General features: G+C 40.1%; 1 protein-coding gene across 2 annotated transcripts; it reads right to left on the bottom strand.

The window, feature by feature from the left end:
- Positions 1–6,512: 6,512 nt before the first annotated feature.
- On the bottom strand, positions 6,513–13,390 carry CLN8 (CLN8 transmembrane ER and ERGIC protein). 2 transcript variants are annotated; one of them, XM_071442152.1, is made up of 3 exons: positions 13,185–13,390; positions 11,287–11,925; positions 6,513–10,898 (listed from the first exon to the last, which is right to left on the bottom strand). In XM_071442152.1, the coding sequence occupies exons 2-3, from the start codon at positions 11,872–11,874 to the stop codon at positions 10,584–10,586; spliced, it is 903 nt and encodes a 300-aa protein (XP_071298253.1). In that variant the 5' UTR covers positions 11,875–11,925; positions 13,185–13,390; the 3' UTR covers positions 6,513–10,583. The 2 variants fall into 2 exon arrangements, with proteins under 2 accessions (XP_071298253.1, XP_071298244.1); XM_071442143.1 differs by having other exon boundaries at positions 13,223–13,390.
- Between the last annotated feature and the right edge of the window lie 6,879 nt (positions 13,391–20,269).

Raw genomic sequence — 20,269 nt, 5'->3', positions numbered from 1 at the left:
ACACCGGGGGGGCAACCGGGCCCGGGGCTGGACAATTCGGCATACACAGCCTCATGCTCACGAATAGCCCCTGAACGCGCCAGGGTACAAACTGGGCCACGGCGCTATTTTGGATTTTAATCTTATTTATAACCAGAAATCCAGTAAGTTTTCAAATTAAATGCTATCTAGAGACGCTGGCACCTCATGCCGATTTTTTTTTTCTTTTTGCATCCTTCTTGCATGACAGTCCTCACAGCGAGCATCTCTGCAGACCAGCACCGACCTGCCAACCACACAGCCACTCAAAGCCCGTGCCACTCAAGCATGGAATGCTTGTCCTGAGAGTAACACCAACCACTTGTACACTCAGCACTGACCACGCCGCTTAGTTAAAATATAGAAAACCTTTACAAGATGCAATCATTTTGCAAATGTGTGCATCACAATATATCCATGTACACGTCACACTTCAATAAAAATAAAGGCTCTTAAGTACATTAAAAATTCTTAAATAAATTATAAGTTATTACAACTATTCAATATTGTTAAGTATTATCTGAAATCTTTGGACCACTTTTAAGAATAAAATCTTTGAGCTAAATGCTGTTCAAAGATCCATGTGTCATCCAGCAGTGATCCCTGCCTATTTAAGTAAACTCATTCTACAGTGAGTAATAAAATACACTCAGTAAATAGTAAATTCATTATCATTACAGGAAATCTTTACTAGAAAATGGTGGCATTTGACATTTGATTAATCCACCTTTTCCCTACATTTTCCCTTTGTCTGTAGTTTAACAACAGATTTACAATTATCCAAGTGTTTGTGTGGGTTCATATAGTCTGAATGACAAAGTTTTTTAAATTATTCCTCTCAAAAATGTTTCCATTTTCACAAAGTTATTTCTTTTTAATGCAGTTCATCATGACATTGACTCAAAATAGCTTTCATATAGATCTAATTGTCTTGTTTGCTATGTAAGAAAGCAAAGTCAAAGTTAAGGCCAGGAATACAATTATGGTGTTCAGTTCATATCCAAGACCTCTCAGTTCCATCAGAGACCATTTTATCCTGTTGTTTTTGTGATTTCTAAAATGTGTTACATTTCACTCACACCAAGCTATCATTTCAGGAGCTGAAATGGTGGGGAATCAGTCTTGGGCAAACTGTATAATAAGTACTTATCATTAGAGGCCACTTTAAAAAACAGACACATACCTAGACCAAGTACAACTGGCTTGGTTCTGTAATTAAAAATACCATTTACTAGCAACATCCTTTTCCTTTTGACACCTATCTCACAATCTATGTGCATTAAATTCTTCCTCTCAGAACTACCTTTCACAGATTCTTATCTTTCACAATTATCTTAGACAAAATTCAAATCCTTCTTTAAGACTTTTTGTGAACCCTTTTGATCTTTGACTACTTCCATACATATGTGGAAACCTTGTTGGACAAATCCAACAATAGCAGATCTACTTAGAAAAACTAACTTTCAAAATAACTTACACTTTCCTACTGTTTTATAATGCAACAGCCTATTAGCAGTAATAATTAGCACCCTAATCATTGCAATCACAAATTCATTATTTGTCCACCCATAATTAGTTGTTGATAATTAGAGTACAGATAACGGCTGTTTCCACTGTTAACATGATGCTTTTTATAACCAGATTCTAAGTTGATGTTTAAATTGGTTTTACTGGTGATACTTGCATGAGACCTCACCAAAATTTACTTACTCTCATTTCTGATTCCTGAGGCTTCAGCAAAGATACTTTGCCTTCAAGCTACTGCACATAGGTCATCTACCCCACACATCCTCACCATACATCTACACCATCCACCTACTCCAGCTCATGGACCGGGCATCTTCAGGACACCATCAGCCCTGGCCAGTGTCCTGACTCCCTGTGACACAATGCTATGAAGGTGGCATGCCTTTTTTCTCAGTCCTTGGAAATCGCAATGGCTGAATGTACACCTAAATTTATGACACCTAAAGACATCATTCCAATAGCTTGCTTTCCAAAATACTGCATGAAATCTGAACAAAACAACTAAAACTTATGTTATCAAGTTCCCCAGGAAAGCCCAGTTTTCTCAGATTCTTCCATTTAACAGCTGATGTAGCTGGCACTTTTTCCTAGGGAGTATTCATCCACTGGAAATTCTGTTGTTCCTAACTGTGTCCCCCCTGAAGGCAGTGTGTCATCTGCTTACTGTAATCCCTCAGAAACCACTCCAAGCCAGGACATCCAATGAGTTTGCTTAACTTGAGCATCTGCAGAACAAATGCTGGAGATTTGCAAAGTTACAGGTCCCCTCTAGTCTTCTTACCAAACCAGACTGAGTGATAGTATATTTTTTTTATTTATATATATAATACATACAATATAATATATATTTTTAAAATATATATTTTAAAAAATAAAAACAAACCACAGTTTTCCTAAATTCAGACTATTACATCAAAAATAACATTTGGGTTTATAAAAACATTGCTTATTCATATTCTGCTTTGATGCCTACTGCTGACTCATCTTCCACATCTTCTGAAGCACCAGCACCACTACTGGGAGACAATTCCTCAGTTCTGAACACACTAGCACACGTTAACCTGACAATTCAATTTTATAATATTGTGATCTTTTACCAGCACTAGAATGTCTTTCATTAATGCATTTCATTTCACTTTCCTTCTTTTACAAGGAGTATTTGCAAGTCAAATTCTCAGACTGCCAATTCAGACAGATGAGGTATAAATTTTCCTATATTTGAATATTTCTCAGGAGCAAAGCCCTTGTCTTACTTCATTTCCTTGTTGTCATGGGTGGTACATAAGTGATAGTACAGCTGATGCCATAACTTCTTGTGATGGGTTGATCTTGGCCAGCAACCAGACCCTCACCCAATTGCTCTCTCATTCCCCTTGTCAGCAGCAGGATAGGGGGAGAAAATAATATGGAAATCTTGTAGGTCAAATGAAGACAAGAAGATCCCTTAGCAACTACTGTCATGGGCCAGACTCAGCTTGGGGAAATTTTATTTTTTGTCAATTAAAATTAAAATGAGATGGTAACAGAGACAAAACTCTGTTCTTCCCTCACACCAGGCTCAACATCACTGCATTCCCATCTCCTTGGCCTCCTCCACCCTGAGGGGCACAGTGGGATGGGAACCAGGGCTGTGGTCAGGTAATAACAGCTCCTCCCAGTGCTTCTTCCTCCTCTCATTTCTCCCCTGCTTTAGTGTGGGTGCTTCCCACAGGCTGCAGTCCTTCAGGATAAACCTGCTCCTTCAGGGCCTCCTCTATGGGCTGCAGGTGAATCTGCTCTGGTGCCCAGGAGCAGCTTCTCCCACTCCTTTTTCACTGAACTTGATGCTTGCAGAGATATTTCTTTCACTTTGTTCTCCTCACTCCTGTGCAGCATTTTTTGCCCTTCTTCACCTATGTTTCCCTGTGGTGCCCGCCACAGCTCAGCCATGCCTTGTGGTGGGCAGTTGGATCCAGCTGGAACTGGCTGTTTCTGGCTATGTATGGCTGGAATTGGCTGGAACTGGCTGTGTCTGGCTATGTATAGCTGGAATCGGCTGGAACCGGCAGTGTTTGGCTGGAACTGGCTGTGTCTGGCTGGAACCGGCTGTGTCCAACTGGGGCAGCCCCGGCTCCCCTCACGGAGCCCCCACTGATGCTGCCGGGGATGGGCACCCGCACCCCAGACAGTCATATGCACAAGTTGTTTCTATAACACAACATTCCTACTTTCAGTTATTTCACTGTTCTCTGATGCCTCTTCTTCATCCTGAAGCTGATAAAGGGAAAAACTTAAGTGAATTTCCTCTCAGGAACACCACAAAGTGCTGAGGCCATGCAACCCTGAAAGACAAATGCAGCTTTTGGCCAAAGCAGAACTGTTCCCAGGGAAGGAAAGGAGGTACTAGTGTAATACAAGATTCTGAAAAGATTTTATATCAAATACTATGTACAACTCTCAGCTGCCAACACATAGTAAAAAGGAATTCAAGTGGGAAAAGTGACAAGCAAAGAGTATTAGGATGGCTGGGAAAACAAAAGAGCGGATCGATTTGTATGCATGAATATGCAAAAGAGTCTCCAGGGATAAAAAATAAGTATGTAAGATAAAAAGGCAATGATGACACAAGAATAAATTACTTTAAATTAGAACAGACTTTAGGCTCTTTCAGCCTAGGGCAATATATTGCTTAGCAATTTTGGTGTCCTAAAAGGTTTTTAAACTTAGCCTCAGCCAGTGTCACAGTAACACTCAACACAACGCTGAGAGAAAAAAGGAAGAGTTATAGCATTAGAAAAACTACATATTCAATATGTAACCACAATGTGGTCAGCAGTCTACAATGTACCAACCAGTTCCATCTCCCTCACCCGAAGTCTCCTAGCTTTTTTCTGATTTAATTCTTAATGAGTCCTTAGGAAGGCTACTGCTGCTTTCCAGAACACATGTTCTTCCTGTAAATGTGACCCACAAAACAAGACAAGCTCTTGTTGGGTACTATATGCCTACTCTATGCAAACCTCCATGCAAAAGTACTCTGTATACTTCTGTAGTTTGGCTGCATGACTTTGCTTTTCAAGGCATCATAGATTTCATACCTTGATTTACACTTAAAAGATCCTGACAGCAGAACTGCAAGGTTCAAAAACATAGCAAATTCAGCTCTCTACCTTCTACAAAATTATTCCTTTCTCAGGTATATTTTGTCCCCTTCTTGTTGCAAGCTCCATGCCTAAACTTAAAAGAGCACAACTTTGGTAACAAAATGCAGTGTTCACTGGTAAACTGCTTTTAGCATTAGAAGCAGCAAGGCAAGAGAAGGAAGCTGCAGATCTATATAGGAATAAATAAATACAAGCAAATACCTGGAGCTGCCAGAATCAATTACCAGTACTAAAACCACACAATTCTTTACAGTGTCTGAGGACAGAGTGGTGAAAACACTGTCAGCTTATACAGCACACTAATGTGAGCCAAGCAAAGGAGAAGAGTCAACTACAATTATACAAGGAAATAAAAATTTCAAACCAGATGTGATGCATCTGACAAAGCTAGTATTAAATTTCCACTCTCTCTACTCAGGTCATATTCCTAAGGACTCAGACCCTAGGTTGCTCTCAGAATACACACACACAATAGCAGCAAGCAATGGCACAGCCAATTTCTTTGCTTTCTTATTTGTGGACAGGTGAGCAGGCCCCAGTCCTTCCAAGCTTGGCTTGTCTGCCATCTTGAACTATGAACAAGGTCTGATATGGCCTTTGCTGTATCATCATCTTTCCACCCCACTCACCAGTGTGCAACTTAGGGAAAAGCAGAAGGCACAATGTGCTGCAAAATACTTGTTCCTGCTTTGTGGCACCACTAGCAGAACATGCTAATTAGTCAATCAGATTCAGTGCATGAAATGTCTCCTCCAACACTGGAAACACATCTGGGGGCTGACAACTACATCAACAGGCATAGTTTACTTCATTAATGATCACTGCTTGCATTTTTTGTTCCAATTTAAGTAACAGTGACACAAGACCAAAAGACTGTAATTGCTGTGTAACATTGTTGGCCCAAGTCTGCTCCAATATTTTTCTGAGAATATGTTTAACACTACCCAAGTAGAATGTATTTACCTATTAACTGAAACACCTGAGTAGCAAAACAATAACATTTAAATTAATCTTACAGATCATTTACCAAAAGAAAAAAAAAAGAAAGAAAACAGAAAAAAAAAAAGAAAAAAAAAAGGGAGGACTTTACTCATACAAACACTATTATACATTGTTCTTCTCATCCCAGTCTGTACCCACACACATCTCACAGTTAGTGGAGCTGTACACAGGAATGTCTTATTTCTGCATTCATGTACACATGAATGTCTTATTTACTGCAGAGGCAGCCAACCAGTTGCTTGCACCACGCATTCTTATAAGAATAATTAAAATACCAGTAATGATGCTGGGTTACTTGGACTCACTAATCTAAAAAGCATCAGGAATCATTTCCCGAAAAACATTCTGAAAGAAATGTTCAGAACTGTATTTTACTATTTTGCAATGGGACAAGTTTTTGGCCTTTATGTTCATGTTTTTGTTGTTTATTTAAGGGAGCTTACACTAAACTATGAAGTATCATGTGGTACCAAATGAAGTGTTTTCATGGTCAGAACCTAATGCAAAACTGGACCACACACTTCAAATACCCGATGCCAGAAGGGTCATCCCCAAGGGATGTTTTTTTAACTGTTTTTAATACACACAGATAGCACAGCTTCTAGTATTCCAGACATGCTTATGGGAATAACACATGAAACACTGGTGAAGGGACATTGGTTTACAAGATTTTTATAGCTATTTCCATAAATATGACATTACCTTTGTCACGTTTAGCATTTCAAAATAAATCATTTTAGTGCATGCATGTTTAAGCTACAAATAGCAAGTAAAAAACAGGCATTAATTTAATCAGGAAATGAAAATCACAATAGACAGCTATTCAATAAAATACTTTTATTTATGTACAGTGTAAAGATGCTTTTCAACAAACATTTTATTGTACAAGAGCAGACTTAAGTTTGCTTAATACTTTTAAATTTACTTTAAGGGGGAGTCTCCCTGAGGTTAAAGAAGGTTTCTTATAACTGCATATCACATCAGTATTTAATCCATGTTATCAGGAAAACACAAAAACAATCTGAAAGACTTGGACATGGATATTTAGTGGAAGATGGGCCTGACAGCATGTATTGAAAACTAAAAGACAAAAATGTGACAGTTGCAAAGTGACTCCAAGATCATGACCAGTACTGCAAGTAAGAATAAAAATTAAAAAATGGTGGGTTCAGGGGGGAAAACAATGACAAGTTTTGGAAAGAAAACATAGGCTAGAAATGGAGGAAAACACAAACTGTGATTTAGGAATGTTGTATGAAGACTGTAAGAACCAGATGACTGGACAAGGACGTCTCAGATCAGACACCTTTCTTTAAAAAAACAAAAAAAACCCAAACCAAATCAAGTGAACACCATTATCTCCACCACAGTTTGCTGATTTGGGTTTTTATTGTTTGGGTTAAAAAAAAAAAAAAAAGCTTCAGAAAGGTGACATGAACACCACTCCTCAAATAAGCTTGTTCAACAAGAAAGCAGAGCCAAGTCCCTAGCAGTCACCTTGGCAAACAAATAATTCACCCAAAATCATGTTATGCAATTTTTCCAAATCCACAGCAGCAAACTCTGTGACCCAATCCAACCACTATGGAAGCTGACTGAATTTTTCTAAATTGTGGTTTGTGGATAAGGCTGTGTAAGAAGGCCCAACAGGACTGGGATTAATTTCACTTCAACAAAATTTACAACCACGTATGGCTACTCTACCTTTAGGCTGCAAAGGATCACTTAGTTATAAGTACCAAAACCCTCAGTTCAAGAACTTTCTCTGACTTGTTTCAGAGCAATGTGACTTCCACAATAATAAACCAGAAAATCCTCCTAAAGGGAGCAGTCAAAAGACACTGAAGAATCCCAGAAGTCTGGGATTGGAAGAGACCTTACAGATTATCTAGTTCCAACCCTCCTGCTGTAGGCAGGGACACATTCCACTACACCAGGTTGTTCAAAGCCCCATTCAACCTCGCCCTGAACACTTCCAGAGATGGGGCATCCACAATTTCTCTGGGCAACCTGTTCCAGTGCCTCACCATCCTCATGGGGAACAATTTCTTCCTAATATAATCTAACTCTCCCCTCTTTTAGTTTAAAGTCATTACCATTGTCCTATCACTCACTACATGCCCTTATAAAAGGTCCTTTTATACTCAAGTATAAAAAAAGAGGCTCTGTGTAACAGAACTGGTAACTCCAACACATGAAAAGGCCATGAAAAGGATGAAGAAAGGTTGTCTGTATTTTTGTTGTGTTGTATTTCTAGCTGGACTGTAAAGTACTCTTAAACCAACAGAAATAAAATAAGTGCTGGTATTTGCTTTATTGCACAGCTTTCTTGTTCTGGCAGGTCTACCAGTGTTTAGGTTCACAGGGTCTCTAAAGTATCATTCATTATATAGTTAAGACATGCAAACCATTACAGTCTTTTTGTGAAAAAACTAGGATGCAAACTAAAAAAACTGCATTATGATGTTAAAAACATAATTTTAATAAAAGATTTAAAATTCAATTAATAAAGTTATACACATTAATAATATAAAATATTACACTTTAGACATCAGGTGCTATGACATAAATTTCCACCTGTCTTTTTTCAGTCTCAATTCACTACTAACCCCCACCCCTCTATATTCTTTTATTTTAGCACATAGGAACTTCACATTCTTTAGCCAGCCACTGTAAGAATTACACACTCATCCCAAACTTCTTCTGATGTTTCCATTTTCTGTTAGGATTCTTCAGAATTCTGTGGCTGGGATTTTAAAAATTATTACCTTGTTTTATTGAATCCAAACCTTCACGTTTTAAGCTTCATAGAGTACATCATCATTCTGATACCTGATGACTTATTCTCTGCCTTTCTCCCTGGATCTCCTGCAAGTGAGGTTTGGATTCTGCAAGATATGCATTCAGATAATTTTTCCATAGCCAAGGAATTAATCTCTCTGGTTTCTTCCAAAGTACTTTTAACATTACTCTCCCACATACAACTGCTTGAGACAGGTACACCATTTCAAACTTTTGAGAACCCTTTTTACCATAGGATGGTGCCCAGGCAGGCAACACTGCAACTTCATTCTGCCCAGCTTAAAAATAAGAAGATCATTCCAAATTTAGATTTTATCTATTAAATATCAGCACAATATCAGACAGGGTTGATGTGTAAAATTACTGTGACCCTCTCAGCCTGGTTTTGAATGGGCAATTTCAGATATTCACCACTTCATCATTATCAACAAGATCTGCCTATGTATTTGTGACCTAAAGCAAGAAGATTCCTCCCCATCACAGAACAGTGATTCAACTCTCTGCTCACACAGAGTGAATTAGGGAATACAGCAACCCAAGCACTCCCTTCACTCAGAACAAATCAAAGACATTCCCACCAAAATGGGGCTGTTTACACCAAAGAGTGCTTCCCTCACAAATTTAAAACAATATGCTCCGCCCCAGATCAGTTCACAAAGTCTCTAATTGTAGAGATGATGTAAAATTGCTTGGTGTAAAATTCTTCACAGCTTGGGCTTGTCCGGTCTTAATGCTTTGGGAAATAAATCTGTGTAGCAGTCATGTTACACAGAGTTCCAATTAACCACTTTTTTTAATCTCATTTGTTCCGTGCACCAAAACGAATACCCCTGTCATTCTCCTACCACTAGGTGTCACTCTCTTCTATCGTGATCTGTATCCCTCCATCTGCTTCCCAACATTTCACCCAGGAACCATCAAACCAGTATCTTAACTGGGAGAACATCAATCACCATTAGTCCCTATCTAAAGAGCAACCCAGTTTCGCAGGTAAAGGAAAGATTTTTTTGATGTGGGAGATAAAGTGCAAAGGATTGTTAGTGTTGTTTGGTATGTTCTTTAAAGTTAAATAAAAACATTAAAACAACCAAACTCCTACAGGAGGTGATACAGGCCTTCTTCCACCAAGGAATCACCTCAGATTCTGAAACCACCTAAAACTAAGTGCATTCCCAAAAATGAGAGGAACCATAAGAGAAGCTCTAGTGGAACTAATTGCATGACCCCTCACACGGGACATACAAACAAAATAATTTTACTAATCAAGCAGCATTTTTTTCAAGGATGACACAGAGTCACCTTCTGGTGTTAGCACTTGTATTTCATTGATTTAAAGTCCAGAAGGGGCCACTATGATTACCCACCAAATGCCACATACGGCAAATGCGTGGATCTCCACATGCATGGTTTTGGTGGATATAAACTCCTCCCATACTGAGGGCAACCTGAAAACAACAGATTTGATAGCAAACACTCAATTATTTTCCTTGTTCCTTAAGTGTGCTTAAAAGAAAAAAAGAACAAAAAACAATACCCAAAAAATCCCAAACCCACAAACCAACCAACAAAAAAACCCAAACCTGAGCCACGACTGCATTCTACCACTGACCAGTTCTGCCACTTGGAATGATTCACTGGCACACAGGAATTAGGTACCCATGCATACCTAACTTGGATCATAATTGATCTTAATACACAATTTAACATAATTTTCAGTATCTCTACCATATGTTAAATAGGATTCAAGCTAAACTTGATTCAAGCTGAGCTTAATAGATGATGTACTTTAAAGCCACTGTGAAGCATTAGGAAAAAAAACCATGCCACTAGGGAGCACATCACTGCTAAATTATGAAATACTGTCCAACCTGACAAATTGTTGGAGTAATTCATAATGAGGGTTGAAGTTCTTATATGTATACACAGAATAAACACAAATAATGCTTTTCAACACTTGTGATGCACTCAGAGTGCTACCAGCAGCAAGTCACTGCATCAATGAGCTTCTTGCAAAATCTTCTAGCTCACGTGCAAAGAATGGCTTTGCATTGTATTCTTCTGTTACCCTGCTGGGAAACTGTTGTTTGAGTGCTATATCCTCTTCTTTTCATGTGTTTCACCATTTAATTTTCCATTTTCCACTGCTTTATTTTCAAAGTTCCAGTCAGTTGGGCTGAGGAGCTGCTGAGTTTTTTTGTATGTCCAGTATGGGTTAAGTATTAGTGTAACAGCAAATAATCCCGAGAATAAAACAATAAAGTGAAGAAGTCCCAGGTTTTCTATAATGGAATTCCAATTGAAAATACACACCCACCACATGTGGTAGGTAAGAATCATGCGACAGTGAAACAGATGGATCATCACCCACTGGTTTGCCTTCCAGAAAAAGGTGTTAGCACGGCCAGCCTAGAAAAATAAGAACACAAAGTATGCAGAAGTGAAACTGTTACTTCAAGATAAGGAACTAATACAAATACCCAGCTTTTATATACAAACACTCTCAGGCATTTTTTCCTCATAGTGCAATGTTACTCCACATATATATAATGGAATCTTAAACTTGGTATGGATCTATACCACCCCACTGTGCACATGCACACCGCAGCACACAGACTGACGTGGAGGCTGGCACAAGTGCCATGATGACTAACAGGTATGACAACAACACAGGTATCAGTTGGAAAAATGCAGTTTTGATGAAAAACTATCCCAACAAACCACACAGATTATCTATGGACAAGTGAAACACGTGAAAACTGTTACAAACATAATCTGAAAATTATCACATTCTTACCTTCAGAAGCATCCAGGAAATGCATGTTGAGGGAGTACTCATCTCCAGCAACATTCCCATCAAAGGCAGATAATGTCCAGATTTCACATTAATTACTAAGCCAGCCAAGCCACCAAAAGCAAGCAAATGATGAACTACTAAGAAAACATCAAATGTTCTAAAAATAATGTTGGACACATGAACTGCTACATTTTCAAGCAAGAAAAATCCAGCTGCTATTAAACAGTTAAACCAACTCCACTTTTGCTGTGAATAGACCTTGTCAGCATGAAAAACAGGATCTATGAGCAAAGCCCATAACCCAGCAACACAACTCTGAAGTCCAAAGACACCACGTGTGACTGCCATATTCCAAAACACCTTCTCCTTTGCAGACAAGGCACGGTAAGTGGTACTTCTCCAGGAAGACAACCAGTGAGACAGAAGAAATACTCCCAAGTAGATTAAAAAACCAGCAGCTAAAAATGTCAAACGAATCTCCCATAAGAGATAGTCCCAGTCAAAAACAGTCCCGAACACTGGATCATCATTTGTAGGATTCATTTCTTCTCTTTGGACACTTCTCATCCCCACTATAGTCTCCTTCATGCCTATTTAGCCTCTGCTATTATGCAAACCAGTAAGCATGAACTCTTCCATCTGGAACAAGGATAAAAAAATTTAATGAATTTTTAAGTACGCTCATATATATAGACTCAAAACCATAGAGGGCTCACATCCACTGCAGTTATGACTTTGGTCCAGCTGGTATTAGGCACAGTCTTCCCAAGGACAGGAAGACAGATAAAAAACCATAAGCAACAAGATTCACAACTGGCCCATGAAGTCCCTACTAGTTCAAAGTAATGCACTGAAGCAAAAGCAGAAGAGGGTCAAGTAGGAAGGCAAGAAAGAGGAAAAGAAAATACAAGAAGCAAACCCTGTTTTGTTACTTATGAAACTTTTATTTCAACAGCATTGCACAGTTATTGTCCTACTCCCCTGCTTTTCCAACACTGATTTTACAGCATTTACTACAGTTTTGGGTGCAATTCAGAATCTCAAATACAGATCCAGGACATAAAACCACAGAAAACTAATGCAGTAAGGGGGACCACTTACACCAAAAAGGGGCTGTAATGATCATGGCTCAAAACAAGACTCTGCAATCAGTTTCTAACCATTAAGCCTCTTTCCAAAAAAAAAAAAAAAAAATCAAAAATGGAAAAAGAGTATGGAATGCAGACAAGCAACACTTACATATTATTAGCAACATCAGTGTAATTAGCTGAACAGCCCAGCATTAAGTGCCTCAAGTTGTCTGAAACTTCCTGAACACACCGTAGTTCAAAAACAAAGGCTTGTGGGGAGGGAAAAGCCAGATAATACTGAAATATTTGAACTCTAGCTTGTTTTATGAACCATATAGGTGATATGAGCACGACCACCACACCCGCCACAGCCTGTGAGTGCTGAGCACCACTGTGCGTTTGGGACTCAGGGGAACGCAAGCGAAAAGGCCACAAAGACCACCGAGGGCAGGGCGAGAAGCTCCCGCCGTGCTTCAGCAGACAGCAAATGCCACCACCACCGTCCCCCGCGCTGCACCTACTCGCCCTGCCCTTTGCTCGCAGGTGCAAAAGGAGGTATAAGGACGGGGATGGCCGAGAGCCCCGAAGGCCCTTCGCCCACCCCACGGCATCACAGACGGAGAGACCGACTCCAAGTCCCAGCAGCCCGCCCAGTCTCCTCGGGGAAAACCAGGGCAAAACACACCAACCCCACGGCAGGACCAGGCCCTGAACAGCGCGACCCACTGCCGCAAGCCCTGGCTCTAGCCGGGCCGTGACAGCTCCTCCGCCCCCGCACAGACACGGCACCGACGCCCCTCGTAACCCTGCCGAGCCCCTCACGCACACCTGGGGACCGGCCCCGACGCACAAACCCCGCTCCTCACCCACAGCGCTGCCCGCAGTGACGGGACGGCCCTTCCCGGCTCCGGGACTGCCCTGCCCGTTCCCCCAGGAGCGCCCGGCCCGGTCCGACCCGCCTGGGGAGGCCCTGACCCGGCTCGACCCGCCGGTCCCTCAGCACCGCCCGCCGCCACCGGGCGCCCTCTGCGCAGGCGCCGCCGTCAGCAGCAACCACCGGGCGCCGCGGGATGGGGGAGGGAGGCGCGGCTGTACCACTCGGGCAGGGGGAGCCGTGTTTGAAAGGCGCCTTTCCGTGCCTGAGGGCAGCGCTGAGCATCGCCTCCGCGGAGAGGGCGAGGCCTGGTCAGCGAGACCGATGTAAAACACAAATATCAGCGGTGGCATAGCCAGTACACTTAGCTATAATTATCCAGTTTCATTAAAGACAGCAAGTTATGAAATGGATGTCAATGGTGTTCTGCTACATGATTCTCTTCATATTTGTGACAACTGCTGTTGTCATCCCAGTGACTCAGGGTGAATCTCCCGCGGTCACTGAAACTGCCCCGGGAGGCTTCCTCGGCCGTGTGACAGCCCCGCGCCCTGGTGTACTTTGTCTTCAACAGCAGTGACTGACAGGGACCCTGGATTTTGCCAGGGAAACGCTCAGTCCCACAACAAATCAGGTGATTCCTCAAAAAGGTGACCAAAAGAGACAAAATCAAACCACAACTTCTGTCACATGGAAGAACAGCTGAAATCCTAATCTGGGTCTACGTATGATGAGAGACCAGAGCTGGAAAATCTGCACTGGCAGTCTGACAGGTTCTTGGTTTCCAGATGGGGAGAGGGAAGTGCTGCCATTCTCTGTGGAAAACTGGGTTTTTCAAACCCTGCTTCAAATGCATCCATGCCCAATTCCCAGGAACTCTCTAGACAAGTACCAGTTAGTTCAGGTGAACCTTAGCATACCTTAGTGTCACAGCAATAATTAAATACTGCATGTGGTAACAAATCAGTGGCTCTTCTGTTTCATTTACAAATACACAGATACCTGATGATAGTTAAAAATGTCTTTAGTTTTAACATTTTTGTTTTCATTATTCCCCAAGTCAAAGTGTCATGGTCCCAAGTCCTTCTCCTGCTCTCTGTGCTTCCAGAGGCAGACTAGACCCCTCTCGGTGGTGTGAGAGCACCTAAAAGGTAGGCTTATGAGATGGGTATGGGGACACAAGGCCAGCCAGTGACACCTTCAGTGAGAGGGGAGCCTACTGTCTGTGCAGGATGACTACAGTAGGATTTTATGTGTAAGTGGTGGGAATACAGAATATGGCCAACTTGTGCTTCTATTGCCATTCACAGTGACTTAGGTGGTTTAGGACCAAGTTGAGAAAGGAGTTTCAAACCTATAATCAAATTAATCCATCCATTGCAGAGAACTGTTTCTCCTTTAAACATTTGCCTTGGACATGTACTGGCAGAAAAGTCCACAATAAGCCACTCTGAATTCTGCCTTTTGCAGTGGCAACAGAGGGCATTTTTCTGTCTGCAGGAGACATGGTGTGATGGGGCCAGAAGTTATCTGTAGCAAAAGAAAAGGGATGGAGATTGGAAGAAAACCTGCCTGATGAGGCTATTCCCTGATCATTTTATAGCTCTTTGTCATCCTTTAAGTAGCATATGAAGGAACTCAAGTTACTGCCTAAGGTTATTTCCATTTATATTTTAATTCCAGAGTACCAAACACTTGTAGTCAGTGTATGTGGAAGTCATATGATCATGAATAAAACCTGAGCTGGTAATCTTCCTAACAGAGGATAAAAAAGTCTACTGCTAATTTAAAAGCCAAGACCTCACTGACTTCTCAAAAGGTTTTAGCCCTCTGCTCCCAAAGTTTTAGAAAAGCTTGCACATTTACAGACATTGATTCATGCGTATATGCACAACTTGTGTTGACCTGTCACATAATCCTGTGTTTCCATGACATGCTTCTTGAATTTTCTTTCCAAACTGAAATTTACACCTTCTTCACCTACTAATCTACAATCTGGGTTCAAATCTATGGGAACTTTACTACTAATTGTGAGAGCTTTGGTTTAAGTCTGTGGGAGGCTTACTGCATGCTTGCCTCAAGGAACGCTGTGGCAATACCAAATGTGTAATCTTGGTTTTTTCAACGCTTTGCACACACTCTCAAAGTTCTTCTGATTCTTGTCCAACAAGTACTTATGCAGTATTCCTAGATGCAAGTCACAATTGTTAAACTGAGCACTTTGAACATGCTTGTTTAAGGCCTTTTTCCTCTTAGCAAGTAGGAAGTATACTTGACTTCTTTTAGAAAGCCTGTATTACAAAGCTTCCATGTGTGCCATGGATCCAGAATATCTTTATTACATTGCATAACATGTTCATCTACCTAGACTGCTATGCTTTCCTCAGTACTGGGAGATCTGCAGAAACTCTCTTTGTATTTCACTTATAGTCAGTTTTAAATAAATTAATCAACTCCTTATGCTTCAGAACAGACAGTGAAAATAGTTGCCTTGAAACACTTGATTGTCTTGAAATTTTAAACAATTCAGATTTCCTGACCATCTCTACTTTGAGCTACCAGCTATGGGAAAGATCACATCAATGAATCTGTCAGTTTCTGCCTGCTTGAATCTTTCCAGATAATGGAAGTGATATAGAAAAACTGGAGATTCTTTACTCAGTCCCTCTCCATGAAAATGCTGGAGGTATACAACCACTGTTGAGTAGCGTTGGATAGCTTAGTTTCACTCCAAAAGCTCTGTTACATGTTGACAAAGTTCAGGATATTACTCATTCCCATGCCAAACCTGTGACATTTGGCTGTTCCTTGTCTACTGCTTGGTTGGATCACACCAAACACAGCCTTTGGGCAATTATTCATTCCCTATTTCTTCTTTTCTCATTCTTTTAATTCAATTTAAGGCAAGATACCCTCTCCTTTTTTTTTCTAATCCTAATTTATTTCTGTTTTAATACATGACACTCTCAAGGTCTCTCCTGCTTGGTCCAACCATTTGTGTCAGAAATTTATCTGAATCTCAAATTCTCTCTTCTGCTGGCTCTATAGTTAATCTGTGAATAACTCATTGTAGTTTTACCTCTTCTTTGTCTCTTTAAGTCCATACCTCACTCCACAGACTTCTCAGTCTCTTTCCGTTTTGCAAGCTTCTCTTTATAGTCTGTGCACCGTAAGCATGTCTGTTGAGTCATTGCTTGAATATGTTTAATCTTTGGGTTTTTCTCCCTCTCTTCACTACCTCTGTCTAGTCAATGCCTCTTTATGGTCCTGTCTTCACCTTCTACTGCCCAGTATCACTGGTGTCACCTAGTTTTACACCATAAGAATAAAAAGTAAGAATAATACCAACTGTATTCAGTCCTGGACTTAAGTTCCTCAGTTGCTTCTGGCTGGCTTCAGGTGAGTACCATGAGGTGATGATAAGATCTTGGGTTTGCAGTTGAACTTTTTTATTCCTCCCTCAACAAACGACATGTCTTAACAATGGTTGCTGGAACAAGTTATTCTGCCTTAGTATTTATGCTGTTGCTTCACAGCTGTAGTCATGAAGGTAAGTCTTAACTGGTGTTTCAGGTTGACCCAGAAGGTGTAGGCCTTCTTTCTCCTTTCTTGCACAGTTCCATCCAGTGTCTCTTCAGGTATCAAAGGAAAAGACTGTGTCTGTCTCCTGGAATACATGCTATCATTCTGGGGCTTTATTTAGCTTCAAGTAGTCTCACCTGAATAGAAGTTAGGAGATTTACCAGCAAGTAAAATGGTGTTTGTAAAATGAGAGCAGCCAGTGGTGGGCTTACTAATGGGTCTCTAGCAAGGGTTAGATCCCAGTTATCTCCTCAGACCATCTTTTATGTGTAGACAGCTACAGTTACTGTGAAAATTATCCAAGGTGAAATTAAGGACCATACAATTACTGTCTTGCAACAGTGGGCAGAAATGAGGAACATTTCTGTGGCCTCAGTTAGTAATATGACAAGTTTAATTTTGAGGATTTCAGCAAAATGACAGCAAATCCATCATAGTTAGAAGATTCTGAACAGCTTAAATGGTTTCTTGGAATAAGCAGCCCATAAGAAGTAAAGAAGATGGAAGGTGATGAATTATTTTCTTGTTTTCAGCCTGATCCAAGTGGAAACGTTCAGTTATTTCACAAACAGCAGTATGATGCGACAATTACGAGAGTATAAAGCAACAATTAATATTAGAAATGAAAAGGAAAATAATTTTTGTTACAACATTTTGCTAGGAATAGTTGGAAGAAATGTATGTTTAAAGCAACAGCTATGAACATGCTGCTTTTATTGCAGGTTACTCTAGACCTGCAAAAGATGGATTTTTTTTTTTAATTTAGTCTATTTAAATTTGTTTAGAATAAGAAGATTCTTACCATTTACTTAATGAATTTCTAAAAATAAATTCTATACATATTAATGTTAGTAAACAGCACTTATATTGTCTCTTTAAATCCTTAATACAGATTTTCATTTAACTAAGCCTGTGGTGCTGCAAAATCTTCCTAATACCTAAAGCTAGGTTTATATGCAATGGTCAGGAGTCAAGTATTTCATGTCTGCCACAAATCTGTCAGTGTTAAATGAGCCTAGAGCTTTCATCAGTCTGCTATTTACTGCATTGGTGTGATGTGCTGAAACAGAAGGCATCATCCATCACATGACCACTGAACTGATTTATACCAGTTTGTGGTCAGACCCTGTGTGGGCTTTTCCCATTTCTTTGTATTCCATTCTTCCCAAATTTTCACTTTCAGTAAAGAGTAAACTGGCCTTTTCACTATTTTGCTGGACTCTTGCATACTGCAGTAGGTTCATCACATAGTTTAATGTGAAAGGTAAGATTTAAGGCCTTTCATTCACAAATCATATTCACAGAGGGAAAGTAATGTATTTCAAGAGTGAGAAGGAACATGTGTTAGACAATTTTCTGCCAAGTTATCCTCTCCTCTTTCTTGCAAGCCTAATGAAAACCTCACTGAAATATACCATAGCGGGTTATGGGTATAACCCATTGTAGTAGCCTTTGGAGTATTTTAAGGAAATTTAGAGGAAAACATACAATTAACAAATCATAAAGTTTTAAAGAAATGAGGTTTTATGTAATCTTACCTTTTGCACATCAGCTCACAAGAGATTTTTATATTATGTTTTGAACTGGTTGGCTGGTTTCATTCAAAGTAAATATGATCTGAAAAGTTTCATAGAAATCAGTAGAAAGGAACTCCCAGTTAGTACCCTGTGAAAAGAAAGGCTACATCACAAAAAGAGAGTTCTCTGTCCTGTTACATCAATTACAGAGATAGCCCAAACTCAACATCACATCACCAGATTCATGCACAGGGGCAGCTCATTCTGCAAATGGCTAAGGAAGGCAGAAGACCAGTGAGAATAACAGGTTATGAGAGAAATATCTGATGGAAAAATCACTGGAAACAAGTTTCCTTTACCTTGCTTCTCTCAAAACAATTTGATTTTTTGATTCCTAATGACCACTCAGAATCATGAACAAGTTTTTCAAGCTTTTTTCTCAGAAAAGTTGACACCCAACTTTATTAATATTTCAGTGGGATTCCTCACAGTGCACAAGTAAGTCTTTGTGGACTGAGGCTGTAATCTATTAAATCTATGTGTAAATATTTCATCAGGTTCTAAGGGGAGTGCTGTGACATTGCCCTGCTGGTGAGCAGTGGGCTTTGAAAGGAGCTTTTAGTGGTCTGAAGGCTAAACTGGGCTTAGCTATATACCCACCCTCCTTCCTCTGGAAATGATGATGCTACAGCACATCATCTATCTATCTGTTCACTACATGTGTACAGTGTGTTGGGGATGAGTGTTGTTTACTGCTCCATCCATTTATTTCAGAAGGCTTAGGCACTTGAAAATACAGCACAAGGAAAATTAGAATATATTCAGCATAAGTTTGCAGCTTCACACTGATAGACTCCTAAATAAAGCAGCCCTCAGTGAAATGGTTAAGTTCTTACTAGTTCTTCTCACTTCCACAGAACTTGACAACTTCCCTAAATGGGAAGTCAGCTGGTTTTCTTGTTCTTGAAAAAAGAATCCTCATTCTGTGAACATTTAACTGATGCTTAGTCTTCTTATGTCTTCCAACACATCATTTTGCAATCAATTATATTAATAAAGGAAAAGTCCCATTGAAAGGTATAGTAAAGGTCTTCACTGTAATCAGAGTACATTTTTTTCCTATAAAGGTGATTGTCTGGACTGAAGTTGCTGTGTTTGTGAATTAACAGAAAAGTGATACCTGCTTAGAAAACAATCCTATAGAAAACAATGGCCCTAGTTTTTTGCCAGTTATCTGGAAGAGAAGACCAAAATTCCCATGCATCAGGCTCATCTTTATGTATAAGCATTCCAAATGAAATTAATGTCTAAAAAAAAGAGAACAAACTGAAGGCAAAAGATGCCAGTTAATGAGTCAACACCTTTGTTAAAAGGAGACAGTTTTTACAGTGTCAGAGGTGCAGGATCTCTGCTGTTCCAGCACCTCCAGGGGATAGGCTATTAACAGAAACTCGATTTTAGCTGCCAAGTAATTCTATTTCTGATTTGGTCTTAAGGTAATTAAAGGTTTCATTATTAGCTCAGTTGGTTAGAACATGGTGCTAATAACACCAAGGTCATGGCTTTAATCCCTATATGAACCATTCACTTGAGAGTTGGACTCGATGATCCTTGTGAGTCCTGTCCAACTCAGAGTATTCTATGAAATAAAATGCCCCTCTGGAAATGTTTTTCACAGAAAGGGGTGAAATAGCTGCACAGAATAAAACCTCCCTTAAGGTCTTTTAGCAGGAGTATCTCACTTTTCCCTATAAAATGAAATCTAAATTTACCTACACTACCAAAAATCAAACTGACAACCAAGGAGAGAGCAGGTGTACTCATGAAATCATTGTAGGAGAGTTTACTGAACATTTAGCCCTTCAGCACATAGAAAAGAACTCTACACTGACAAGGCAGATTTCCATTTGCTAAGGTTAAATTCCATTCTGCTGAAGGGA

Source organism: Agelaius tricolor, unplaced genomic scaffold, assembly GCF_023055355.1.
Source record: "Agelaius tricolor isolate 1412-34295 unplaced genomic scaffold, bAgeTri1.0.p SCAF_1, whole genome shotgun sequence".
In the NCBI taxonomy this organism is placed as follows: domain Eukaryota; kingdom Metazoa; phylum Chordata; class Aves; order Passeriformes; family Icteridae; genus Agelaius; species Agelaius tricolor.
The sequence above is the reverse complement of the archived record's forward strand: the minus strand, read 5'-3'. Positions and strand labels throughout refer to the sequence as shown.

Bases quoted from the DNA above. Each gene is read 5' to 3' on its own strand.
- CLN8 (XM_071442152.1), bottom strand. From the start codon at position 11,874: ATGAAGGAGACTATAGTGGGGATGAGAAGTGTCCAAAGAGAAGAAATG. The intron at 10,899-11,286 runs GTAAGAATGTGA...TTATTTTTCTAG, and splicing joins TTTCCTGGATGCTTCTGAAG to GCTGGCCGTGCTAACACCTT.